At 38.6% G+C, this 27,684-nt stretch overlaps 1 protein-coding gene across 3 annotated transcripts; it reads left to right on the top strand.

Moving 5' to 3' along the window:
* Positions 1 to 111: 111 nt before the first annotated feature.
* Positions 112 to 19,643, top strand: LOC121322077 (autophagy-related protein 9A-like). 3 transcript variants are annotated; one of them, XM_041261580.1, is made up of 17 exons: positions 112 to 264; positions 738 to 804; positions 1,798 to 1,919; positions 2,125 to 2,275; positions 2,463 to 2,506; positions 5,349 to 5,413; positions 6,068 to 6,229; positions 6,415 to 6,556; positions 7,163 to 7,911; positions 10,714 to 10,867; positions 11,736 to 11,915; positions 12,603 to 12,842; positions 13,344 to 13,579; positions 15,726 to 15,843; positions 16,006 to 16,219; positions 16,786 to 16,931; positions 17,207 to 17,357. In XM_041261580.1, exons 4-17 carry the CDS (start codon positions 2,173 to 2,175, stop codon positions 17,276 to 17,278), a joined length of 2,625 nt encoding a protein of 874 aa, XP_041117514.1. In that variant the 5' UTR covers positions 112 to 264; positions 738 to 804; positions 1,798 to 1,919; positions 2,125 to 2,172; the 3' UTR covers positions 17,279 to 17,357. The 3 variants fall into 3 exon arrangements, with proteins under 3 accessions (XP_041117514.1, XP_041117515.1, XP_041117516.1); XM_041261582.1 differs by lacking the exon at positions 17,207 to 17,357 and adding an exon at positions 17,372 to 19,643 and having other exon boundaries at positions 113 to 264; XM_041261581.1 differs by lacking the exon at positions 1,798 to 1,919.
* Positions 19,644 to 27,684: the final 8,041 nt, after the last annotated feature.

Below are 27,684 nucleotides of genomic sequence, written 5' to 3'. Positions count from 1 at the left end.
CCTTTATACAAATCCAACCCTCTGTGAAATCTGATTGGCAACCTTTGTCAAGACTCGCACTCTGATTGGTATTTCGGGTTGCCTATCACAGCAGTGGCTGTCAAGGTCCTGAGGTATTATGAAATGGAACCAAAACTGACTGTCTGATTTTAAGAATAAAACAAAACAAAACAAAACAAAAAAATCAAAAGGATATTTAGCCTCGGTGGGATTACCACACACAACAGTTCTCGTAAATACTCATGAAGTAACGGGTTTGAAAACGTGAGTATTATCAAAAGGGCTTTTTAAAATCGCAATGTAATTTCATTGTTGTTTTATGCGTATTTTTGTTGAAAACAGTGCAGCCAGTATACAAGTACATACTCCTCGATGGACTCTTGTATTGTGTTGTTTTTTTAAGAAAGATAGACAATAATGGGGTATGCATAATATATTATTATAAGAACTGCGTTTAAAACCGATAATTGAGTATAAAGCAACCAATAATAGTACACTTTTTGTAGAAAGTTATAATAATATATATTATATATACATATATATATATTGATATATATATATATATATATATATATATATATATATATATATATATATATATATATATTATATCTGTAAACTAGACAGATACTAACATAATACTATAAGGTTGTTATGTTATTTATATGCGTGATTAACGTGCACTGAAAATTTGTACAATCATGTATTCTGGATACATGCTTGTTTTCCTTTTCCAGAAGCGTTTGGGAAAGAGAAAGAACACGGGCTGGGCGACATACTGTGTGCAAAGTGACAGGAATGGAGGTAAGGCGAGTCAAGCCAAGCCTGCCAAATTATCTATCGTTACATTACTGTAAGACTCGTCAGTGTGTTTAAATGGAAACACACTTCCATACAGAAACTGCAAATGCTTCGTAGTTATGCTCTATAAATACGAGGGCCTTGATGAGACCTTATGTCGATTTTGGCAGTCTGTATTGTTTTTCCTTGTCCTTAGTAACAGGTGTTGTTTCAATCCACAGATAAAAACAGACAACGAAATGTGCGTTGCATTTTATTCCACAACGTATGTTTTTTTTTTTTTTTTTTCAAACGCCTGTTCTTTACTACAGTATTACTGTGGGCGGTTTACAAATTGAGCCAATCGGAAGTTTAAGGGACTGAGTAACCGGGGCTTTGCAATGTTTACCATATTGTGTTATTAGTATTGCACTACTAGTGTTTGGGCAGTGAGAAGTAGTATACGTTGATATTGTTTGTGTACCACCGGGTCGGGTCCTGCGCGGTTGCATAGTGGTTTAAGATGTATAATTGATTCAGTACGTCAATAACTGGTTAATTCAAGCTTCTAATCCCGAACAGGAAGTGTTAATCTGTTATTATTATTCTTTATGACAGAGTTAGATACTAAACTAGAAAGTATTTATATCCTGTACAGTTTCAGTATTTTGCCACAGCGTAGCACTAGGTTGTGCTCAGCTGTTGTCAAATCAAATCAAGCTTTCCAAAGTTGTCGTAACGCAATTTGTGCCGTTGTCAACATTCGTAGCAGTCGAGATCTACAAAATAGTTATTTTGCTCTCATCTTCAGTTTTTTAAGATCGAGTTAGCAGTGATATTTTTCTTAGCCGTAGCTGTCATTTTTGCTTTACAGTCAAATAATTGACATGTAAACTGCAAGTACAAATTTAGTTATATTCCTGTTTATTGGAAAAACATGCTGGGCACAGTTCTCATGATAATTCACATTTTTGTTTGTTTGTTTTTCTGGGGATTGTTCACCTAATTACACTTTAGCGCCCCTGCTGGTCAGGTGCGGGACAAGACCATTCAGGGACTAGCTAAGGTGGACTTCACTTGTCCTACAAGGTTCAAACCGAGGGTGAAAGGACGCAAATGTCTTGACAGTAGGAGTCAAGGTGAGCTGATTGGAAAGTGGGTTGCATCAGTCAACATTTGAATTGGACATTTCATATTGAGTAGAAAAAAGGTGGGGGAAATAATTAATAAAATAGATCAAAACTTGGTTAGGAATTTTTTTTTTTTGGATAAACATTTTCTACTACCTGCTGCAGAATATGTACATTGCCCCCTTATGCCTGATTTATGTCTTTCCTATCACAGGTACCTGACGAGTGTTTTCTGACACCTGATGCAGAAGGATAGAGTAAAATGGCCCACTTTGACACTGAGTACCAGCGGCTGGAGGTGTCCTACAATGACTCTCCACCAGGGGGAGATGACATGCTGGTCCATGTCCCAGAAGGTGTCAAGTGTAAGAAGTGTCTTCTTTTAGTGTTAGTGCAGGGCCATGCTATGAAACAGAATGTTAACCTGGACTAGTCCTCAGTATCCCAATTGTTTTTGATGTTCAAACCCATCACAAAACTTTTCAAAGAGATATTGTATTGCTGTGGAAGGTTCTTGCTAATACTCTGTTTAAATTGTTTCTTTCCGTACAGCTCAATGGCATCACATAGAAAACCTGGACCTCTTCTTCCAAAGAATATCCTTTTGGTCTTCCTGTTGCAATGAGAAATGGATGATGTGGTGATTGAAAAAATGTTCTAACCCACTACTATGATCACAACCACCAAAATATAATATATATATATATATATATATATATATATATATATATATATATATATATATATATATATATATATATATATAATATAGATATATATATATATATATATATATATATCTATATATATATATATATATATATATATATATATATATATATATATATATATATATATATATATATATATATATATATATATATATACACACACACACACACACACACACACAGTACCAGTCAAAAGTTTGAGTACACTTGCTGGAAACTAGTTTTTTTTCATAATTGTCAATGTTAACGTTGTATACGTTTCTGTAAATACTTGAAAATGAAAACACGTTACAATATACAAAACAAAACATAAGGAGTATGAAAGCAATGTTCAAGAAAATTGAAAATTGTCTCTAAATCTTGGATTCCTCAAAATAGCCACCCTTTGCCTTAATAACAGCTTCACAAACACAAGGCATTCGGTTAACAAGTTTCAGCAGGAAATCACCCGACATGTCTTCCCAGCTCTTCTGCCGCAATTCCCAGAGATGTAGAGCACTTGTGGCTTTGCTTTGACTCTTCTGTCCAGTTCGTCCCAGACAAGTTCTATGGGATTGAGGTCTGGAGACTGGGCAGGCCAGGTCATTAGATTGAGTTGTCCTTCACTTTCCTTCTTCGCCAGATAGTTCTTGCAGAACTTTGAGGTGTGTTTCGGGTCATTATCTCGCTGAAGAATGAAGGACTACCCAACTAGCTGTAATCCTGATGGAATGGCATGCCTCTGAAGTATGCTATGATAGCCATGCTGGTTGAGGTTGCCATGGTCTTGGTAAAGATCACCAACTCTGTCACCAGCAAAGCAACCCCAGACCATGACACTGCCTCCTCCATGCTTGACAGTGGGAACCACACATGTAGAACTAATGCGCTCATTCTCTGCGTCTTACAAATACTCAGAGGTTGGACAAATATTTCAAATTTTGACTCATCGGTCCATAAGACCGACTTCCACTCCTCAAACGTCCAGTTTCTGTGTTTTTTGGTTCAAGCAAGTCTCTTCCTCTTATTCTGCACTCTTAACAATGGTTTCTTTGCAGCAATTCTTCCAGTTAGGCCAGCTTCACACAATCTCCTCTGAACAGTTGATGTTGAAACATCTGTACTTCTAGTAGCATTTAGCTGAGCTTGTATTTCAGGGGCAGTTAATCGTCGGTTTTGCAGACTTGTGATTTGAATAAACTTGTTCTCTGATTCTGAGGTCACCCTTGGCCTGCCTGACCTTGTTCGGTCCTCATGAGTGCCAGTTTCTTCAAATCTTTTGATGGTCTTTGCCACAGCAGTTACAGACACTTGCAAAGTTCTTGCGATTTGTCTTAAAGATTGCTCTTCATTAGTTAAAGTAATTACAGACTGTCTTTTTTCTTTGCTTAACTGAGCATATTTTGCCATTTTCTGCTCCCTTACATTCAGGAATGACAAACTTGTGCCTATGCTACCTATATTTATAGTAATCATGGACCCTCATCTGTTAACAATAATTGGTGACAAAAGGTTAATTAGGTAACATGCTAGTTAACTCAGAGACCATCTAACAAAGACACTTTTATACTTAGGCCAGTGTTCTAACACTGTGTTATACACATTTCAGACTTTTAACTGACTTGGGCTTCAGACTGAAGTCCCCTTGCTTTGGGTGACCATTTCATTGAAATTGATATATATATATATATATATATATATATATATATATATATATATATATATATATATATATATATATATATATATATATATGTGTGTGTATATATATATATATATATATATATATATATATATATATATATATAAATTTTTGTGTTGTGATCTTAATGAGGGGGATCAGGAAAACACAAAGGGTGAAATATCAAAGGGATTATTGTAGCGTTCAAGAGTGGCTGTATATATGTATGTTTGAATTGAGGAGGCTATTTTAAAAGCTAATTTGCTAAAAAGGGGGAAAAAAGACATTCACAGTTACAAAATTAGCAAGAAATAACTTGGGAATATAATTTAAGTTAGCTTTCAGTTTAAAGGTGCAGATGTAATTGAATTTGGATGTGCACCTTTGCTGTAGATTACCATTTTGTGAGATAAAATATTTTCTGAAAAGTAATGCATGTTTGTCTTAGGATCTTAGCAAGGATTAGTGCTGAAGGGACATAAATAGGGAGCACTTTCAATATGACGCTCACTGAATGTCAGCCTATGAGGGAAACTCTGGAGTGGTTTATTTTCTTTTTTACTGATATGTGTATAGAGAGTCAATCTCATGTTCAGTAGGTTCATTCATACAGTAATACTGATTTACATATTTTCGAAACCACTCTTGAGGAATGACCCAGTAACTCACATTTGGTGAATCACTGAAGGTACTTTTTAACTGGAAAACAGGCATATGTGAGGCATATGTAGGGAAATTCAGTCAGGGATTGGTCATTGCCCTTTTATATCTTGGCTGCTGAATATTGAGCATTATTTGTTGAGAGGCGACAGGATTTTAGGGTAGAATAGATGTCTTTAAGTACAGTTTGTGTGATAAAGCAGCCGATTGCCCACCAGAGGTTTTGCCCTTCTGGAATGTAGACATGGGAGTGGTGCTTCAATCCATCCTGTAAAACTGCCAAAAAACTAAAATTGCATTTGGGAAAAGAACATGGCACATAACTGGTAGCTACTGTGAATTTGCAGAATGTTTTGTTCTTATTTTTCGTTAACTGTTATTGCCTACGTTTATAACCTGCACCAGAAAAATGGCTTCACCTGCATGCTTCTGGGGGAGATCTTTGAGCTTGTGTGAGTATCATTTTATTGAATTGAGTCAAGTATTTTAGTAACACTTTTTTTTTCTCTGCAAGCTAAAATCATGCATTGAAATAGTCTTTGAAGTAAACTGTTTCTCTGAAGGCTGACCTAAGATTGGTTTAGAGAACGTACAGGAAATGAAAACAGTCCGAGGGAATATGATATGTGATTGTTAACCACCACTATGCAATAACTAAAAGCCTTTTTGCCAAGGCAGATCACACCAATGTACGCTAACAGACCTATTAAATAAGAGATTTGTTAATAGCCAGTGGCTGGTCTTTTGGGGTGTTTTGGAAAATGATTTGTATAAAAATCTGTAACTGTGCTTGTTTAGTACCCGGCCATTATGAAGCTAATAGCTGGTTTCACAGACCATGATCAGCACTAATCTTAAGACTACTTAATGTTACCTTGGGTAAGGTTGTCCAAAATTAGTGCTAATGGTGGGGGGTGTAAGTCTAGCTGAAAAAAACTCAAACTAATGTGGTTCACTGGGATTTATATTCTAAATACATAAAAAAAAAAGGTAAAATACTTGTGGAAATACATATATCATGTAACCAAATGTACCCCTTTTATTTGTATGCTTTGTTTAAAACTTAATTTTATTTACAAAAGCACATTTTCTTTCCATCTTTGTAGGCAATTGATATTTGTGGTAGCCTTTACTGTGTTCCTGACCAACTGCGTTGACTATGACATTCTTTTTGCCAACAAGTTCGTGAACCACACCCACAATGAACACGAAACAGTAAAAGTGACTCTTCCAGATGCATTCCTTCCAGCTAACGTCTGCAGTGCCAGGTAGCTTTCAACTGTGATGTTTAATCTGCGCTTGTTTAAGGAATGCATGAGATGTGTGATGTTTGAAATTAGACAATCCATTACAATTGTCTAAATGAAACTGTAGTGCTTTAGTGTTTCAAGACAATACAAACAATGTATTGAGAGCTTTATTTGACTTCAGCATGTTTTCATGTTTGTTCCAGAATCCGTGACAATGCCTTTGTCATTTTCATCATGATAATAGCTGGAGTGTTCTGGTTGCATCGCCTCATCAAATTCATCTATAACATTTGCTGCTATTGGGAGATCCGCTCCTTTTACATTAATGCACTGAGGATACCCATGGTAAGTGATGCGCACAAGTTTGTTCTAGTTTGCACTTTGACTGGATCTGAAATTATTCATATTTAATGCTAATGCATTGGTTAAAATATGGAGATCCACAACTAAGAGTAACAATTTAATAAACAGGAGTGCTCAAAACAGAAATTCCCTAGCTCCTCATGCCTTTTGTTTTTGGGGGTTTAGAATTTACAGCATTGACATGTATTTCATAGAAGCCCAGGACTGGATTTCAAGGGGTGTTCAGGTGGAGGTGTGAGCACAGAGCTGTGAGGGGAAGCTGTAGTGGTGCTTGCTCGAGTCACACCGACTTTTCCCAAAAGCTAAATAACAATAATTTAAAATCATGTTATTCAAATAAATCATATTTAAGCTGTTACATGTGACTGACTTTTTTGTAACAGAGATTTCACTCTTAATTTGCGGAGAGAAAAAAACAAATTTTAGTGTTCCGTACAGCATTTTCTCTTTACATCTTTGTTGAACGGGGGCCATCAAACTTTAGAACAACCTTGTAAAATTTAAAAAAAAAAAAAAAAAAGAAAAAGTATATATTTTTTTAAATGAAACATTGTAATGAAAGGCTGTTCTGTATGGTTCATGGTGCAGGCTGACCTGCCCTACTACACATGGCAAGAGGTGCAGACGAGGATCATCGAGATACAGAAGGAGCACCAGATGTGTATCCACAAGAAGGAGCTGAGCGAGCTGGACATCTACCACCGCATCTTGCGCTTCAAGAACTACATGGTGGCCATGGTCAACAAGTCCCTGCTGCCTATCCGTTACCACCACCCCCTGCTGGGCAATGTGGTCTTTTACACCCGGGGGCTGAAGTACAACTTTGAGCTGATCTTCTTCTGGGGGCCAGGCTCCCTCTTTGAGAACGAGTGGAGCTTGAAGCCTGAGTACAAGCGGGGCGGCAACCGGCTGGAGCTGGCGGGCAAGCTCAGCACTCGCATCCTGTGGATCGGGGTGGCCAACCTGCTGCTGTGCCCTATCATCCTGATCTGGCAGATCCTCTATGCCTTCTTCAGCTACACCGAGGTGATCAAGCGGGAGCCCGGTAGCCTGGGCGCGCGCTGTTGGTCCCTGTACGGACGCTGCTACCTGCGCCACTTCAACGAGCTGGACCACGAGCTCATGTCACGCCTCAGCAAGGGCTACAAGGCCTCCTCCAAGTACATGAATTGCTTCATGTCCCCACTGCTGACCGTGGTGGCCAAGAACGTGGCCTTCTTTGCGGGATCCATCCTGGCGGTGCTCATCTCCCTGACCATATACGACGAGGACGTGCTGGCTGTGGAGCACGTGCTGACCACCATCACCCTGCTGGGGGTCTGCGTCACCATCTGCAGGTGAGGCAGGGGGCACTGTCGAACAGGGTGCAATTTATTACAGAGGGAAATAGCCATAAGGCTTGGGAGGGGCTTAAGCCATTCCACTTCTTCCAATGCGCGGATTGTGTAGGTAACTGATGCGATCCAGGTGATACTCATATAATCAACTTGTTTTTGCCTAATCTGCATTGTCACTGCACACACCTTATTGTTTAGTTATAATTACAGGTTATTACAAGTATTTTTTTCTCTCTCTGGTAATTTGTAGCAATTGTAAATGTTCTAACGTCATCCAACGAGTAACCAACGAGAGAGCACTCCGAATTACACAACAGATGTCACTAATGCTCAGCCCTGGATAACCTAGGCTAATTCTCACCCCCTGTGAATTTTAGTGTAGGCTCACCCCATCATGGGAATTAGCCTAGGGGTGAGAATGAACCTGGGCTAAAATTCATCATACTGCCCCTTCCTATCTCCAATCCCTTGTGTATCCTTGTATTCCCTTGCGCCCTCTCTGTTCATCCTCTACTGGCCGACTTGTTCTCTTCCCTTGTCCTCCTGTGGTGGAACCAGCTACCGGTTAACCTCAGGACTGTTCAATCTTACTGCTTTCCGCCATCTTCTCAAAACCCACTTAATCACTCTATTTTTTAATTCCTATGTATTTTCCTTTATTTAAATTTGTTTTGTATATATATATGTTTGTTTTTGCATTTTTACTGCCTGTAATTTATATACTTTTATATTTTGTTTAATTTTCTGTAAGACGCTTTGGATAAAAGTGTCTGTTAAATAATAATAATTTTTTTTTTTTTTTTAAACTCAGCGCGCAGGCGTCCAGAGAGTGACGTCTTCGGAATGTAGATAAATAAATGAACCAGACACAACGGTCAGAATTCATATATATCAGTTTACTTTCATGAGTTTGCTTTTTATCTGATTCGTGTTCTGGTGCTTTTTACATATTAATTTACATTTTGTTTACATAAGTAGCTAATCAGATTTGTAACAAATATGTGTGTAATGCATTTCACCACTAGATAGCTGTTTAACAATATAGGCAGATCATGTAAAGCTGTTTCATGTTTTAACTATTTCAACACTGCAGACCTGTATATAGGTCTAGGAAAATAACATAGCAGTAAACTGATCTCATACACTAGGTGTATATCTGTGTCTGTTTTCATTTTTTCCAGTATAGATACTGTTTATTTAATTATCCTAGGGTAGTGTAACTCCTTAGTCCTGAAAGACTTACTGAAATTGTACGTAAGTTTTTGGCAATATTAGTGAACATTTACAGCAGAAGTGTTCTGAAAACTGATTAAGAATGGATGTGATGTGTAACAGTTTTACCAGAAGCTTATAAGTATGTTTTATTGTTCTACATAGCCTACACCCAATTGTTTTTTTTTTAATTAATCTTTATCACTTAACACTAAAATCAGGCATAAGGGAGTTTTTTTTGTTTGTTTGTTAACTGGAAAGTTGAACAAAAGTTCATATGCAATTTTGCACAGTGAAAAATCTTATACAAATTTTAAACACAACAGATGAACAGATATGTGGTAATATCATGCATTTACTTGTACAACAAATGCTGTCTTTTTATTTCTCGTTTTGTACCTTGTGTGTCATAACTTAGCATGTGTTGATTTAAAGTTATTTCTCATATAAAACACTCACAATGACACAGCACAATATGCAGGATCAGCTACATTAGCAATGTATGTATTTATATTTTTGGTCAGTCATGATAATGACTTCAGAGATCCCAACTGCTACAGAAGCAAAAATGAGGCTGCTCTGGGTTGTCGAGCTTATTAACCCCAAAATGTTCTCCTTGGCTCCACTCCCCAGAGGCTAAGCTCCTCCTAGGAATTATTTCTGGAGCCGACCCTGGAAATAGCACATCAAGAAATGATTCAGTAATTATGTTTTATTTGCGTAATTTTAATCAAATTGTTATCGTATTGTAAGATTTTTTTAACTAATTAATACAACTGAAAATAAATAATTTTAAATGTAGTGGTCGCCAATTATTTGTTATTGTTTTCTCCCCAATTTAGTAATGTCCAATTATTTTTAGGCTCAGCCCGCCATTACCACCCCTGCGCTGACTCAGGAGAGGCGAAGACAAACACACGCTATCCTCTGAAGTGTGTGCCATCAGCGTGCTCTCTCTTTACACACTGCAGACTCACCATGCAGCCACCCAGAGCTACAGTGTCGAAGGACAACGCAGCCCTGGGCAGCTTACAGGCAAGCCTGCAGGCGCCCGGCCAGCCCACAGGGGTCGCTGGTGCGCAGTGAGCCGAGGACACCCTGGCTGACCAAGCTTGCCCTTCCCCTGGGTGGCGCTCGGCCAATTGAAAGCCGCCCCCTGGGAGCTCCTAAAATAAGTTTTTTAAAGGTTTATAAGGTTTTGAATCCATGAAACACTTTTCATTTTCAGCCATTACTTTTAAAACACTTGAGTCATAAATTATTGTTAAAACTTGTATGAAACTAAATCAAGTAGACAAATGTCAGCACTCAAGTTAAATAATCTTGTTTTAAATAATTGTTAGAATAACTTTGTTATATTCAGTTATTAAAATGAGCAGTGGTTATTGGTAAATACATCAGTGTGGATTTTCCTCATTTCAAAAAAATAGAAGTTAATTAGACATGGAGTAAACACTTGGACAATATGGGTTTTCTTTTCCATTTCTGGACTAGCACTGGAACATTTGGTAGTAGACGTGTATGTTTTAAATAGGCATTTGGACAAGCCTTTTGCTGCTGAAGCCTATTCAATATGTTTGTCCATTGCAGGTCTTTTATCCCAGACAAGCATATGGTGTTTTGCCCAGAGCAGCTGCTGAAGGTGATCCTGGCCCATATCCACTACATGCCAGACCACTGGCAGGGGAACGCTCATCGCTACGAGACTCGGGATGAGTTCTCGCAGCTCTTCCAGTACAAAGCAGTGAGTGGAGCCCTAAAACCGTACATGCTTACTAAAGCTTTCCCTTTAGATGTACGTGGCGTCAAAAACTGTGCCTCATTTTATTTACAATATATAAAAAAATTTAATAGTCCCTTGTATTGAATAGTATTATCTGTGCAGAGAATTGGGTATTTAGCTTTGCATTAAACAAAAAAATCTGAATACTTTTTGGTGCCAATGACATTTGTGACCTTAGAAAACAATCAGTAGATTTGTGAATGTTCAAATCTTGTTGGGCTGGCCTATGAATCCCAGTTGTTTGTTGTTTTACCAGATTTAAACTTTGAGATGTCAACATTTATTTAAACACTTTTAATTACTTATTGATGTTAAAGGTATAGACTACCAAACAAATTTCACATGTGACCTGAGCCAGTTTTGAACCCAGGCTTCCTGGGATTAAAGATATAGAAAAAAACTAGAGAATTAGCCTGCCACACCACCTGCCCCAGAGAAAAGGTTTCTGTCAGAAGTTTCTGTCACAGTGGAAGCTGTTACCTGTGTCTTAAAGTAATAGCAATGTTAGATTTCTTTAATTTCCTAAACATTTAAACTTAAGTATGAAACCCATATAAATGTTTAAACTAAGACATTGGGATTTTTTGTAACCATTCAAAAAAGTCAACATGAGAAGTCCTGCATTAGATCACTTCTTTTTTATGATATTCTACCACGTACTGTGTGCAAGATTACATGTGTGCAACATTTATGTATTTCTGGAAATGATTATTGAAAAGTTATTGAATAAATAAACTTGCATCGTACACCTCCTACTTTATAAACTTAGCATCCCTACCATGTTCAGCCTGTAAACTGGTGTTGTCTGTGTCTGTTTGTTTGCTGGCAGGTGTTCATCCTGGAGGAGCTGCTGAGCCCAGTGATCACTCCCTTTATCCTCATCTTCTGTCTGCGCCACAAAGCCCTGGAGATCATCGACTTCTTCCGCAACTTCACTGTGGAGGTGGTGGGCGCTGGGGACACCTGCTCTTTCGCACAGATGGATGTCCGGCAGCATGGCCATCCCGCGGTGAGGGGGCAGCACGTGAACTACACACGGGTGCATTGTGTGCATTCACCTGATCGGCTATACTCCTTTTAAAGTGTTTCGCTATTCATTCAAAGACACAATATGAACAGTGAACAGTGCCGGACAGTGCCGATATGAACAGTGCCGAATAACACAGTCATTGAAATGAGCTTAAGGGACTCCCAGACATGATTTTCATAAACCTTTATGGACAATGTATTACTTTATATTAGATATCTGAAATGTGGCGGTATAAAGATACGCTGTTAAGTGACTACACCCCAAAATGAGATTAATCTGTCATTTATAACTATAATTTACAAACACACAGCAAACAGTGGCCTGTCTGATTGTGGTCCTATGTAAAATTGAGAAATTTCCACCTGGCCTGTCTTCAATTACCAGCTTCTAGCTTCAAAAGTCTCAAAACACCTTATAGGGAATAAGTAGCAAACTTAATAAGCTCAGTGACAGTTAGTTCTAGTTGAAACATCTGTAATTTAACTTATTAGGTTTATTTTAGTATTTAGTTTAACGTTTAATACCAGTAGTTATGGATAAATAAGTAATAAATCTCTTTTTTTTTTTTTTTTTTTAAACTGTGCTAAGGGTTAAAGCAGAAACTAAGTGGTGAACCATTACTGTGATTCCAGCGGATTCCCCTAATGTTGCTGCGTTTATTGACAGTGGATGTCGGCTGGGAAAACAGAGGCCTCGATTTACCAGCAGGCGGAGGATGGGAAGACAGAGCTGTCTCTGATGCACTTCGCTATCACCAACCCGCGCTGGCAGCCCCCCCGCGAGAGCACACACTTTATCAGCCAGCTCAAAGGAAAGGTGCAGCGCGAGGCCACCAGCGGACAGCAGGGGGCGCTGCTAGAGAACCACCTCTTCACATCCATCCAGTCTATCCAGTCGGAATCAGAGGTAACCAGGCTTACTGTGTGTCTGTCTGTCTGTCACCTGTCTCATTTCTTTCCAATTTGAGTTAATCAGACTCCTTGTCTGTCTAAAGGACAGCCACCAAAAAAGGAGAAAACCATCCTACCTGCCTGTCTCTCCTCCTGCTTTGCCAGTAGTTTAGTTTGTTGTAAGTATTATATTTGGCTTTACTTAAAGTAAACAAAGGATTTATTGACCTTGTAAACATCACTAAATACCAACAAAAAAATAGAAAGTTGTTTCTGAGATAGGATAGCTGTATTAATATCCACCATTGTTGTGATTAATAAGATAGACCCAACTATGGGTAAAAATGTAGTTTTATGTCTGACTGTGTCACTCAACTATTGAGTTTTAAACTCGCCTAATAAAGTGAAAATATAAAAAATGAAATCTAATAATTTAGTTGACTTGTATTTACAGTTTCTTAATAGACATTTGGATGAGATGTTTGACAAGAGAGGTGTCCTGTCCTGTGTTTTTCAGCCCCACAGTCTGATTGCTAACCTCCTGGTGGGGCCACCCTCGATAGGCTCGTTCCAGTTCGGTCGGGAGGGCCACACAGCTCCTCACATCTCCAGCGCCAGTGACGTGGCCTCAGCCCTGTGCTCCCTCTCCCCACTCAGCACCAGCCAGCACCTCCGCGGGAGCTACACCTCCACTCACCCGCCCCGCAGCGACGGTAGAGGGCTGACAGCGGCCAGGGGCATTGCGGGCTCGGGGTAAGAGAGCTATTGTATGTGTGTGTCTGTGTAGGGGAGCAGCCTGCTTAGACCAAGGGCATGTGGGAACTGTGTCGGCTAGGGGATGATGAATCCAGTAATAAGAAAACTAAACTCTGTCCGACATAAACAGACCTGCATTAACCTGAGTGAGTGGTTCGTGCATGGCCATGCTTTGTATTGATTTGTAATTACTGTTCAGTGAACAAAAAGAAAAAAGAACACTTGTATGTAACTCTATTAACACTTAAGAAACTGGCAAAAAGACAAGCATACTATAATTAAATACATTAGACCAGGACTGTTGTGTCAAGTGAAGTTATTTTTCCTAGACTGCCGTTTTGAGTAGAGTAGTTTTTTCTAGACCATTTCTAGGTCTGCAGTGTTGAAAGAGTTATTTAAATTAGGTAGGCTACATTACTGCAAATTGTTTCCAGCAAAGAACTCTCTGTGATACGCATCTGGACGATCATTTTTTGAAAGTATGGACGGCAGACCTTGTCAGCGTTTTCCCCTTTGGTGTTCTCAGAGTTTCAGTTTCGGTTGTGTTTTTGTCAGCACTTTCCTTCTCAATTACAGAAACCCCAACTTTTTTGAAGCAACGTTGCATTGTTTGCTGACCGAAAGAGTTCCAAGCATGCTTGAGCAAGCGCACAGCATCTAACAGAGAATTATATTTACATTGAGTTTTCATGCTGATGCTCATCGCTTTTCTCTTTCCTGCCCTGCTTGCTGTTGCAGTCAGTGCTTTTTTTTCAAACTGTAAACTCTACTCTGCATACAGGGATTAAATAGCCAAGGTACAGTACAGGTGTAATCACTCAGTAACGAGGTGCAAACAGCTGATTGATCGCTCTGTCAAGCTTTTACTACAGTAAAGTGCTGCATTTGTATTGAAATATATGTGAATGGCAAGGTAACAAGGTGAAAACAGCTGATTGGAGGACTGGTAAAAGCGATTACTACAGTAATAAGCAGTGCATTTGTTTTTTAAATCTATGTGAATGGCACATAACGAGATCCAAACAGCTGAGTTTGCCCAAAATATACGGCATGCTTAACATGGTATAAACAATGCCTTTGTTGTTGAAATCAATGGGAATGGCAAACGGCAAAAACTATTTGTCCGATATAAACAGCTGCCCGAAATAAGCCTGTGGATACTGTAATTAAAATAAATTCATATATGGTTGTAAGTTTGAACAAACTGGCCCAATGTATATTGATCTGGCTGTACTATGTGAATGGTTGGAGTGTTGGGGGTCTGTCTGTCTCTGGGGAGCTCCTGATAAGTCAAACAATATATTTGTCTCCATTATGTAGTCAAGTGCTTGGGCTTTGGATAAAGCTGGTATGTAGACTTGGGCAAAGTGGTAATTAGTTAAGCAGGTGTATAGCAGGTGCGGTGCTGGTGCAGTAATCCAAACAAACAGACAACAAAGTACAGGTGAAATGGTTTGTTTTTAATGGTTTTATAACTGATGACCAGTCAGTAAACAATAATGAGCTTGCAATACACAACATGTATTGCACAGTAGTGAAAAGGGTTGCAGTCCTGCAGATAATAAGCACAGTACTAACACACACAATTAGACACACACACACAATCACAGGTCCAAAGTAAGTGCGCTCAGTGCTTGTGGTGAAGTGCAATATCAATACGTGCTACAGTGGTGAACAAGTGGTGAAGTGTTGTCCTGGTTTATTGCTGACCTTTAGCGACAGCTCTGGAACGTGTTAGCCATCTATAAACACACAAGTAACAATTATAGACAAGGCAAACAAAACAAACACTTACGATTATTTATTTTGCGCACTGAATGGGTCCTTTCAGGTTAGGTTTTGTAACCAAAGTGAAGGAAAAGATTTATGATTCTCTGGCCCCTTTATGCTATCACACATGACCCCTTGGTAAGCGTTTGCTGCGGTCTCTATTGCTTACAGCTGCTACCTCGTTTACCTTCCGGGTAAATACATTCCTGCAACTGAGTCTCACCTTCTTCCAGGCTGACTGACTTCCCGACCCAGGAAATGAAATGTCAGGCCAGCTCGTCCAAAGACTTCCCCTTTCGCTAACTACTCAGTCTGCATTAGAAATCCAATCTGTTTTTGCCTTGCTTTTACATGTCCTTCTTTGTCGTTGCAGCACTGATGCTCGAACAGCCAGCTCTGGCAGCAGTGCATGGGAAGGGCAGCTGTCCAGCATGGTGCTATCGGAGTACGCCTCCACTGAGATGAGCATCCATGCACTCTACATGCACGAGGTACTGAGGCACCTGGGCTACCTAACACACATTATACACTGGAAAATAATAGCACACATTCTGATTGAACTACAGTTCATGATTCTTTTTCACAATGCTAACACCAGTCGCTAAAACAATCACCATGAGTTACCACATATGGCTGTATCTCTTTCTCTGCAGCTCCACAAGCAGCATTCCCAGACAGAGCCAGCCAGGCACACGTGGCACCGGCAGGAGAGCGACGATAGCAGCGAAAGTGTCCCCGAGGAAAGCGAGGTCCTTATTGGCCTGCCCCGCTCCTCCACCTTCCCCTCTGCCTCCGCAAGACAGCACCCCTACCAGGACCAGGCTTCACTACACAGCTCCGGGCACCGGCGACACGGGGGCACCACAGGTATAGGGATGGCAAGGGCTTCATACTTACATTTATGAACCATCTCACAGAACACCTTTAATGTGTCTGATTTAAATATTTAAACATATATTAATATTAAAACCTAACAGATAATATAAAAAGGAAGTAGTTTTAAATTAATGGGTTTGTATTTTGCATGTATTTATTTAGAATGCATTTTATACATGTCCTCGCGATCCACTTTGAATGAAAAACTAAAATGAAAGTACTACTGCATTTTGACAGTACTTCAGTGGCAATTAAAAGCATTGGGGTTTGGTTTTCTTTTAAAGACAATGATGTAGTAATACTGTAGGAGCAGTGTGGTTAGCAATCTCTTATCTGAACTCTTAAATGAAGAGTCTAGTAGTTTTGGACTACGGTGCTGGTTACAAAACCATAATGTAACTGACATCATAAACTAGAACTGCAGTTTTGATAATTGCATATTAGAAGTATTACAGTTTGCCTGCTACATTAATTGTTCCTTAGACTGCCCTTTCAGATGAGATGCTGTGTGAAAAGCCCCATGTAAACATGTCTGTTGTGTTCCTCCTTTTCTCCAGACGCAGTGAGCGGCGGTCCGCGGGCCGCTCACAGGTTCTCACGCCTACCCATGGGCGGCTGGGCAGAGGAGGTGCGGGCGGGGCGACACCACGAAACTGTGCCCGAGGAAGGCACTGAAGAGGAACTCCCCCCTCAGATCCACAAGGTACAGTGAGTACGGCACAGACACACACGTTTCTATTATTGTAATGCTCTTTACTATCATTTTTAATAGATTGAACTGGTACAAAGTGCACAAACCATAAAAAGCTGGTTTTGGCTTGGTTGTGTTGGTTGCTGATTAGATTTCACATTAGCCTATAACGTCCCTTTGCTAAATTATAAAGTTTTCCAAGGTCAAGGCCCAAGCTCCTTATGAGTGGATAGCCAGGAGGAGGAGTCTTGTTTCTATGTCTATTTATATTTGTATTTCTTTCTTAGGAACCACAGATCATGATGAAACTTGGTGTGGATATTCCTAAAAACATTTTAGTCTGCTTAAGTTGTGGCTGATTGGTAAATGGTGAAACTACAAATGAGATACGGATCGTGGCTACCAGCTTTTAACTGGCACCTAAATCTTTAATGATGTTTGTTTTTCTGCAGTTGATGTAATGGACATGGACAGCCTTTCTCCAAGGAAGCTGCTATTAGATATCAACACTCTTGATCTCCTGAATCATATAAAACATTTGCCCATCTTACAACTCACATAACCAAGGAACTGTATAGAGATTGGGGTAAATGCTCAGAAGCTCCAACTTGTGTCTTTTTTTTTTTTTTTTTTTTTTAATTAATTATTTGCTAAAAGGTGGATGAAAACTTATCCTTTTCCCCAAAACAAATCTCCTTAATATGTAATGAGATTAATCAAAAAGAATCGGTTTATTAAACTGATTTCCTGACACAATCTTTAAGAAAGATAGAAACTCTTCAAAAAGACTAGTAAAATATGTTACTTTTCTTTGTAAAATGTTTTTACAGTGAGTTTAAACTGACACAGATGAAATTGTGTCAGTGGTTAACATTAACTGAGGTTATTTTGGGAGGCATGTGAGTTTCTTCCGTTATGCAATTATTGTTGACTACATAATATATTGTTGATTTGAGATTAAGTTTTACATTTATTTATTTTCACAGACTATCTTACCTAAGGTAGCATAAGTAGTCCAAGATTAGTGCTAACCTAGTAAATATAACTGTAAAAAAACTTAAGCATACCTTACTGTGCCCAGTATCTTCACATGAGCACTGGCATAGTTTATTTTTCCTGTGGTTACTCCCAATTACGCTTTGGCTGGCTAGTTGTCATGTCCAGTGTGTGTACTAGGCATGTGAAACTATGACTAATGCTGTGGGCTCTTGTGAGCTCATCTCATCTGACTTAGAGATGCACTGGTGTAAACCATGTGTTTTGACTCTTTCTTTGTGTGTATGAAAGTTGTTAAACATGTACTGTATATTTCTGTATGCAAGAATTTGCATCATGTAGCATAAGCTTACAAATAAATGGCTGTATCTAGCAACCATATAACATATGTAAAGTGTGTATTATACATGTATAGCAATTGTTAATAAAAATGTTTAGCTTCCACAATTTAACAACAGATTGTGCTATGAAAATGTCAAAGAACAAAACTAGCTTTGTTGAGTGCAACTGGGCCCTCATTGATGATATATATATATATATATATATATATATATATATATATATATATATATATATATATATAAGCAAATGGCATCTTGTTTTTATAACAACAGCAACAAACTGATTCTGTTGGTAAACAGTGTAGAGCAGCTAATCTTATAGTGTGGACATGTTAGGCAACAATGTCAGCCAACAACCATTGTCTTACTAATGCACGTGGGGATGGAAATTAGTTCATAACATGGCAAATCATTTTAATAATAAGAGGATCAATTATTTTTTGAGTGAGATTTGTATTTTTGTATTCATTATAATTTTTTTTTATTTTTTTTTAATATTTTCCTAACCAAATCCATGTGATCATCTGGTCACACAAGGTTTGCAGCAGTTCAGTTTATTCTCAAAACTAAAGCTAGATTGCAAGGTGTTGGGCAAGCAGTTCACAACAGTTTAGCTATACCACCTTCACAAGAGTCAACCATGGTTTGGTTTTTGAAACAATCTGACAGCTGTGTCTATTGAGATAAACCTTAGCAGCTACTTTATGTCTGCTTCAACAGAAATCAGACAGATCTGATGAAATCGTGATAGCAGGCTGACTTGAGAGAAGAGGGGTTAGCCAGACTGCAAGGTCAGTGCACTGAAGTTGGTTACAATAAAGTTCTGTTAATAGGACATTCTTAGATCACATTCTTCTCCCTGTTTGCAATAGGAATTTGTGGTTTAATGTGGCTCACTTGTCAGTATAAAACACAACAAAATCCACAAAATAACCACCACCATGCTTTTTACATGTATTAGCTTTTCAGGGATGCAGTGTAGTCCAATGCTGAACTTATAGAAGGTCTTGTCATGTATAGTATGGTTCTGAATTATGTAGGGACATGACCTTCGTGATGCATGTTTCAACAGTAATCATTTCCAGAATTGAGTTCAAGCAGTGGAAACGTAGCTGAAGGGACAAGTGCTCCTAGAGGTCTGTGAGTCCTGAGCACCTTCGAAGCACCAGGAGGGAGAAGCCTTTTGCCCACAGAACTGCATGCCATCGCCGACTTCATAATTCTAGTGCATGAATATCAAATGTCCATGAACATGTTTTGTTCTTTGTAAAGATTCAAGTTCTGTAAATTGCACATTTTGTACAAAAACATATTTCATTATACTACTTACTGTATGTATGCAATGATTGTTATTCGTATAAAAAAATAAAAAGCGTGATTTGTTTTATTTATGTTAATGAGTTATTTCATTACAAAAGACATTTTAAAACCTATGTACAAATCCTATGTACTTACGTCAAGGTATTGTACGGTAAGAGAAAGATTGGCTGGGGTATATTTTCTTAATTACCTGACCAAACTTTGAAACTGCATGGACACACAGTGCCTATAGAAAGTCTACACCCCCCTTTCAACATTTTCATCTTTTGTTGCCTTATAGCCTGGAATTAAAATGCATTAAAATAGGTTCTTTTTTTCATTTATCTACACATCCTACCCCACAACTTCCAATGAAAAAAGCAGGAGACTGATCAGAGAAGCTACTATGAGGTCAATGGCAACTTTGCAAGAGCTACAGTCTTTTATGGCCAAGACTGGTCAAAGTGTGCTTGAGACAACAATATCCCAAGCACTCCACAAATCTGGCCTGTATGTTAGGGTGGCAAGAAGGAAGCCATTACTCAAGAAAGCTCACCTTAAATCCTGTTTGAAGTATGCAGAAAAACACAGGAGATTCTGTAGCCATGTGGCAAAAAGTTTTGTGGTCTGACAAAACTAAAATGGAACTTTTTGGCCTAAATGGAAAACGTTATGTTTGGCGCAAACCCAACACCGCGCATCACCCAAAGAACACCATCCCTACGTGAAGCATGGTGGTGGCAGGATCATATTATGGAGATGTTTCTCATCAGCAGGGACTGGGGCACTTGTCATGATAGAAGGGAAAATGAATGGAGCAAATTACAGAGAAATCATTGAGGAAAACCTGCTGCCCTCTGCAAGAAAGCTGAAACTGGGTCAGATGTTCACCTTTCAGCATGACAATGACCCAAAGCTACACTAGAGTGGCTAAGGAACAAAAAGGTAAATGTCCTTGAGTGGCCCAGTCAGAGCCCTGACCTAAATCCAATCGAAAATTTGTGGCATAACTTGAAGATTGCTGTCCTTCAGCGCTCCCCAAAGAGCTTGACAGAGCTTGAACAGTTTTGTAAAAGAAGAATGGTCAAATATTGCCAAATCTAGGTATGCAAAGTTGGTAGAGACATACCCCAATAGACTCACAGCTGTAATTGCTGCCAAAGGTGCTTCCACCAAGTATTAACTCGGGCGTGGAGACTTAACCAATTATGATCTTTCAGTTTTGTATTTTTAATATATAATCTTTTTCTCAATAAAAACTTTTTTCCCTTAACAGTGTGGAGTAAGGTGTGTAGATAAGTGGATTAAAATCCTCATTTAAATGAATGAAACTGAGGCACTGACAACAAAATGTGAAAAAAGGTCGAGGGAATGTATAGACACTGCTTATTGCAAAACGCATACTGTACATGTAGGTTATGGCGACAGCGGTTATGTTTTATTTTCTGTATACAAGTTCATAAAAAAATGTTTTTGCAACTTTTTCTGGCAATTAGTAAAGCAAGTTGGTTTTAAGAAGCAAGTCAAAACAGTTTTGACATTGTTGCTTTACCTTGTTTAAATAGTAGGAAAATGTTGGAGTTGAATGGAAGCTTCAAGAGACAGTGAAGTTCACAGCACAGAACCCAGGTACTGCAGAAAAGGTTTTTTCACTCCCAACCCTTATGGCTGCGCTTGTGACTTGTTAGATCCGACACCCAGTGGTTTGCTTGCCGCTTGCCTCAGCTCCTGCAGGATCCCCCGACGAACCACAGACTCATCCAGCAGCTGATCCTCCTTCTCCTGCAGTGACTGGCAGGAACTGGTCTTAGAGGTGGCCCTTTAACTGCAGCAGCTCCATCTCCACTGGAAACAAACTGAGGGGGAAAAAAAAGTTTGAAGTTTGTGTGTTTTCATTATTTCTTGACCTCACAACTTGAATAAATGAAAAATTAGGGTATTAAATGTTCTCTACTCCTGGTCATATGGCAAAACTGGAGAAACAATCCGTAAAATATCTGTACCAGTGAAAGCTTCATTGTTATAGGAATGCTCACTTAGGCAGCCAAATAAGGTCAGAGGTCAATGTCATGGTCTCCAACACATTTAGCATACAGTTTATTTAAAGCTGCAAATATGAAGTAAGTATCTCAAATGCTTTGAGGTTTTGGCAGTAATCTTTCTATGGAAGCTTTGTTAAACTACTGCCAGAAAACTTTTTCTAGCACAATACCGATTGAACTTGCAAGAGAAACAAACAATACAGTCATGTACCAAGTAAGTTCTTTCATTATCTGGACACATTCGTAAGACCATAATAATGCAGGTAGCAGGTGAAGTAAAGGGTACTCAATTTTTTTAAGGCTATTCCATGCATTTATAGCTGTGCAAAAAAGTGCTTTCTACCTTCCTTTCTAAAATTACTTTTGCTCTGCTTGCATTTATACTGCCCTTATTCTATTCTGTGCTAAATTTGAAGCAGTGTCTTGGATTAACTTTATGTATACCATCTATGACTTTATACCGTTCAATCAAGTCCCCTCTTTCAATTATTTTTTCTAGGCTGAAGAGATGTATTTATTTTAACCTTTACTTATAGTTCATGTCATTAAGTTCTGGGATTAGCTTAGTTGCTTGTCTCTAACTTTTTGAAGTCATTCTTCCCATAATAAAAGCATAGAAAGACTAGTTTAACAGACTGTTATAGTGATCTGTTATTGCAGTGTCAGTGTAGTTACAGTATATATGTCGTAAAAACTTTGCTATGGTTAGTAATTGTGCTATCACTGTATATGAATTTCTCTCCACAACCTGTACTATTACAGTGCATTCTGACTACAGTATGACAAACTGCATGAAATATAAAAACAAATATTCTAGAGTCCGTGTCCCGTGACAGACGAAGAGCTGGTCAGATTGACGCAGAGCTCTTGTCCTGTGCACGTAGGAGCTCAGTGCCCGCAGTGGGCAGAGGAAATTCAATCTCTCATCCTCCGTTGAAGCAAACGGAGGTGGGTGAAAAGACTTCAGTTCCACAGACTGGTTAATGTGGAAGGCTGTAATCACCTTGGGGAGGAAAGCGGGGTTGGTGCGCAACGACACCCTGCTGCCATCTTCCCAAATACGCATGCAGGAGCTGTGCTCAGACAGCTCCTACAGCTCACTGATCCGCTTAGCGGAGGTGATAGCCAAGAGGAAGGCTGTCTTCATAGACAGGTACTTCAGCTCTATGGAGTGTAAGGGCTCAAACGGGGCCTTGGTGAGAGCCAATATTAAGGCTCCATTCGGGGAGAACAGTCCTCCTAGGAGGGCATAATCGCCGTGCACCTTTAAGGAAATGGTTAGCCAAAAATTGCACACCCAGAGACATAGAATCTACGGGGCATGGGAAGCAGAGATAGCTTCTAAACACACCTTCAAGGTGGAAGATGACCTTCCAGCATTAAGCAGTTCTTGCAGAAACTACAAAATGACTGGCAAAGGGCAAGTAATGGGGTCATGGTTCCCAGCCAGACACCAAGCTTGAAAATACTTCCACTTACAGGTATACAATGACCTAGTGGAGTCTGCCCTAGTGCTCTGCATCATTCCCACAACCGCGTCTGGCAGCCCTAGGGCTAGCCAGCAGTCCCTTTCAGCAGCCAGACCCATAACTAGAACCTGCCCGGTTCCGGGTGCCAAAGAGAGCCTTTTGCCTGACTGAGGAGATCCAAATGAAGCTGGCACAGGGTCAAGAACCATATTCTCCTGGACCACTTGGGAGCCACTAGGAGAACTGATGCTTTCTCTAAAAGGACTTTCTCGAGAAAAGCCGTGAGCAGCGTTATAGGCAGGAAAGCATACAAAAGCATACATTCATGCTCTAGGGCATCTACGCCGAGTGTACTGCCTAAGCGGTGGAGGGAGTTCCACAGGGGGCAATGTGTCATCTCTGCAGAAGCGAAGAGATCGACCTGGATCTTCCCGAACCATTCCCAAATGCGCTCCACCATCTGAGAGTGGAGTCGCCTCTCAGACGGATACGAGTCTGAGGAGTCTGAGGTCTGATTTTGTCTTGTCACGGCTGCTTTGTGTGCTATTAATCATGAAAGTCAAGGGTTGGCTTTATGAGATAGCATGGATTTCTTGTATGGAAGTTAGTGACAACATTTAGCAGTATTTAATAATGAAATACATACAAAGCAGCCTTGACGTGAGGAAACATGTGCATGCAAACTGGAGCTCCTCAAATGGCCTCAATTTTTGTTTACCTTCTGGTTTGCCTTGCTGCTAATACTTGCTCAGTATCATTGCACAGTAAAGGTAGCTTGTATTTAATAATAGCTGCATTGGTATTTGCAAAATATGTTAATTTTTATTAAAGATTAAGAAAAGGTGTTTGCATTCTCAATTAATAGTAATATGTGTTCCTTTCACAGTTTACAGTATACAGGTGTAGTGCAATACACTGTACTGCTTTCTTTAACAGCATGCACATGGTCTTAATTGAAAATGTTAAGCTACAGTATGTATTTATATTTTGAAACATATTTTATTATTTAATACATAATATTTATATATATATACATATATATATATATATATATATATATATATATATATATATATATATATATATATATATATATATATATAGATTCCAATATATAAAAGCACAATATATTGTGTTTTTTTTCAGTTCTCATAATGCTCTGAACATTTGCATGTTTTATCTGATTTTTGTTTGTTTAAACACTGCATATTTCATAATTCCAGCATGGTACTTTTTTTCAAGTTGCTGTTGTGCAGTCAGCATTCTAATATACAAATTTAGAAATTCCATCTCGACTAACTAAAGGCATGCACACAATCAATCAAACTTGAAATAGTATTTTAGGTTGTTTGCAAATTAGTTATGTAAAATTAAATACACGCAACATATTTTTTGAATTTTTTTCTTAAGCAGAAAAATCCCTGCAACAGCCCTTGTAAAACTTGTACTTCTGACTGACAGAGTCTACTTGGAACACTGTACAGAATTCGATGCTGAATGAGCCGCTCCTGGGAAACGGGAAGGGAAATGGAAAGGGTTTCTGGAATGGAATTGTTTAAGAATGTCATAGTCCTTGGGCGGAACCTGGGGAATAATAATGCCCTGACCTGTTACAGAAAGGAGAGAAACACTCATCTGTACAGTATAATGTGTGTTACCTGTTTCAGACATAATTTATGCATGTTTCCTATTTTTAATATAGTCATCTTTAAATTCTGTTCAATGAACAAATATTATAATAGAATATTTTTCCAGTGATGACATAACAAGGCAAATAGGGTTTTGTCACAACTTATCTATAATGGAACGAGCCACAGAACAGTGCCACAGTGACATGCGACAGGTAACACAATGGTATGTTCCAGTTCGCACTGGTAATCTATTTAAGTACCATTTTGCGCACCACCACATCAGAACAGCTGGAAACTATGTTGTCTGCTCTTGACTCTTGCAAGGATTAAATGGCAGAATTTAATGGAATATTATAGACACATTCTGGCACTTGTAAATACATATAGTATTAGCCAACATCGATTACAGATGACAATTGATGTTACAACAAGTGCATAATAGGAATAGTGTCAGAAAAGCTGACTTTTATGTAGTGTTGCTAGAAAAAATAACTCACTGTAACCCCTGTACAACAAGAGGTCACACTATTTTAAGGGCTGTTTTTTTTGTTTATTAACTATTAACAAACAGCTAATAAACATGTTAATGTACATTATTTATTTTCTATTAACTGTTAGTCAATAATATATAATAGGCCGGCTAAAACTGCAAACACCAGAGCCCTATGGATGATCAAACACCAGAACCGTATGGCTGATCAATCAAACACCATAGCCCTATAGATGATCAATCAAACACCACTGCCCTATAGATGATCAATCAAACACCACTGCCCTATGGATGATCAATCAAACACCACTGCCCTATGGATGATCAATACCCAGTCAATCATTTGCTTGAAATCAGTTCAAATTGTTACTGTGGTAATGTTTAGCAAATTAAATCAGGTTTTTATTACCCATAACCCTAACCCTACTCCTAACCCTAAGCGTGACCCAACAAGAATACAACTTAACACAGAAATGTAATGAAGTTTAAGCACCATGGAACTTTGAACTTCTCTTGCGCCCAGGCAGCTTTGAGCTCATGAAAGCGAATGGGAGTCATCAAGAAATGTTATTGTGGATACCGGAACGTGTGGCGTGCTTGAAAATGAAGCAGAAGGGAAAAAAATGACTGTAATACAAACACGTTTGTAGCAAGCACAGATGCAGTACAAATGCAAACATACAGATAAGAAAGTATAGTTGTACAAGTCAAGTTGTATGAGTCATGCGTGTCTTATATTGCACAATTTAAAAATTTATTAAAATTGATGGAGTTATTATAATAATTTATTACAAGAAATATCCAATTTCCAAAAAAGCTACTCACTAGTATAAGGATAACATACAGACAGACAGACCAGGGTAGGAAACCATTATAGTGGGTAATACATTTAAAACAATTTAGTCAAAACACATGCACTTATATGTGTTATCCAGCAGAGGGCAACGGAATGTTATGAAGTAGTGTGCATTGCAGGGCTGTATGTGCACATTTTCCCCAAGATTGCAATGCCAGTTTTTTTTTGTTTCATGAGAACTAGCAGCATTCATTTTCACCAAAGAATGGCTGGTGCACTAGCTATGCAATGCAAGGTGTGGTATAATCTAAATAATCTATACAGTGCTTTCCTTATCTCAAATTCAGTAGACCAGCTCCAGATATTCCAAACCAGTAATTAAGTATCTTGTATTTTGCATTCTTAGCCTGTTTTAAAAATAACATTTTGGTTGCAATACCAGACAAGCCATTGAGAGGAAGGATAGTCTGTTTCTGAGAATACAATTTTTGCTGTGTCCTGAAGACCCAATTCCCTTTTCTGTATATAGGCATCAATGACTGGGGGTGGCTAATGTTTTAAGAGTTATATCAAAGTGTTACAGACTAGTTACCTTTGCTGTGTCCCAAGTTGTAAACATATTGCTTGAGAATTTATCATTTACCTGCAATAGGTCGCTCATTTCAATCAGAGCACCAGCTTTGTTGCAGGGGGAGCATGCTCTGAATACAAAGCAAGATTTAGAAGAAGAATATTTTTTCTCCTGGCAAACATTCCCAATAAAAGTTGCAAGAAATAAATCCCAGTGGATTCACTGTGTGAATAACAATATCAAAATTGGTTTGATGAAAAGTATATTGCTGCAATACAGACAACAGGTAAAGTAATGGGATTTCTGTAAACAATAAGTAGGTTTCATTTTCATTTTCATTGCATTGTTATGATGTTTATAATCATATATTGTGTTTTCTTAGGTGCCTTCACCTAAGTCTAGGAGCTACTCTTGAGTTCTGGTTACCTGCTATAGATATACAGTAAGTAACCTCGGCTAGATCAGCCAAACCTGTCTTTAAAGAAAGAAAAAAACACACAGCTCATCTTTATCTTATTTTTTTTTTTTCAAGTTGGTATCATTTAAGGAACTGTGATGCAAATCCCCTTAAAAATAGACAGTTCAGAACTGAGCAACAACTTCTTTCAAAGAAAGATAAGTTTTTTTTTTTTCTTGGGGGAGGGGGGGGGGGGGGGGGGGGGGGCTTCCTGGAAACAGTTGAACAAAACAGAGCTTTGTTTTATCAGCAGCTTATTGCATGCAATCTCATTTACTTGAATAGACGCTATATTGAACACTTTCTCTACGACTGTTGTAAAAGTTTCATACTAAAAATATAGAATGATTTTGATCCATTTCAAAAGGGCAAAGTATTTTTTAAAAAGAAGACATCCCTTTTGAATTTCTTTTCAATTTTAAAAAAGATGTATATATTTTTTTTCCTAAAAGCAATTTCCAAATAGGGTTTAAATGTATTTAAAAGACCTGCTGCATTGCTCTATAGTAATTAGTAGGTTTGGTTGTGATGTGGTCTTTCACGATCCCCTGAAAGCTTTCAACAACATCTCGAAAACATTTTCAACATCTGCCACAACATTTTGAAAAGAGCTTTGAAACAGACTTTAAAGTTGTAGTGTCAAAAGTTGTCAGGATATTCACAATGAAAAGAA

This window comes from Polyodon spathula, chromosome 10 (assembly GCF_017654505.1).
Source record: "Polyodon spathula isolate WHYD16114869_AA chromosome 10, ASM1765450v1, whole genome shotgun sequence".
Classification (NCBI taxonomy): domain Eukaryota; kingdom Metazoa; phylum Chordata; class Actinopteri; order Acipenseriformes; family Polyodontidae; genus Polyodon; species Polyodon spathula.
The sequence above is the reverse complement of the archived record's forward strand: the minus strand, read 5'-3'. Positions and strand labels throughout refer to the sequence as shown.

Coding starts and splice junctions, on each gene's coding strand:
- LOC121322077 (XM_041261581.1), top strand. CDS start 2,173: ATGGCCCACTTTGACACTGAGTACCAGCGGCTGGAGGTGTCCTACAAT. Junction 12,843..13,343: donor CTATCCAGTCGGAATCAGAG/GTAACCAGGCTT, acceptor TGTGTTTTTCAG/CCCCACAGTCTGATTGCTAA. Junction 16,220..16,785: donor GCGACACGGGGGCACCACAG/GTATAGGGATGG, acceptor CCTTTTCTCCAG/ACGCAGTGAGCGGCGGTCCG.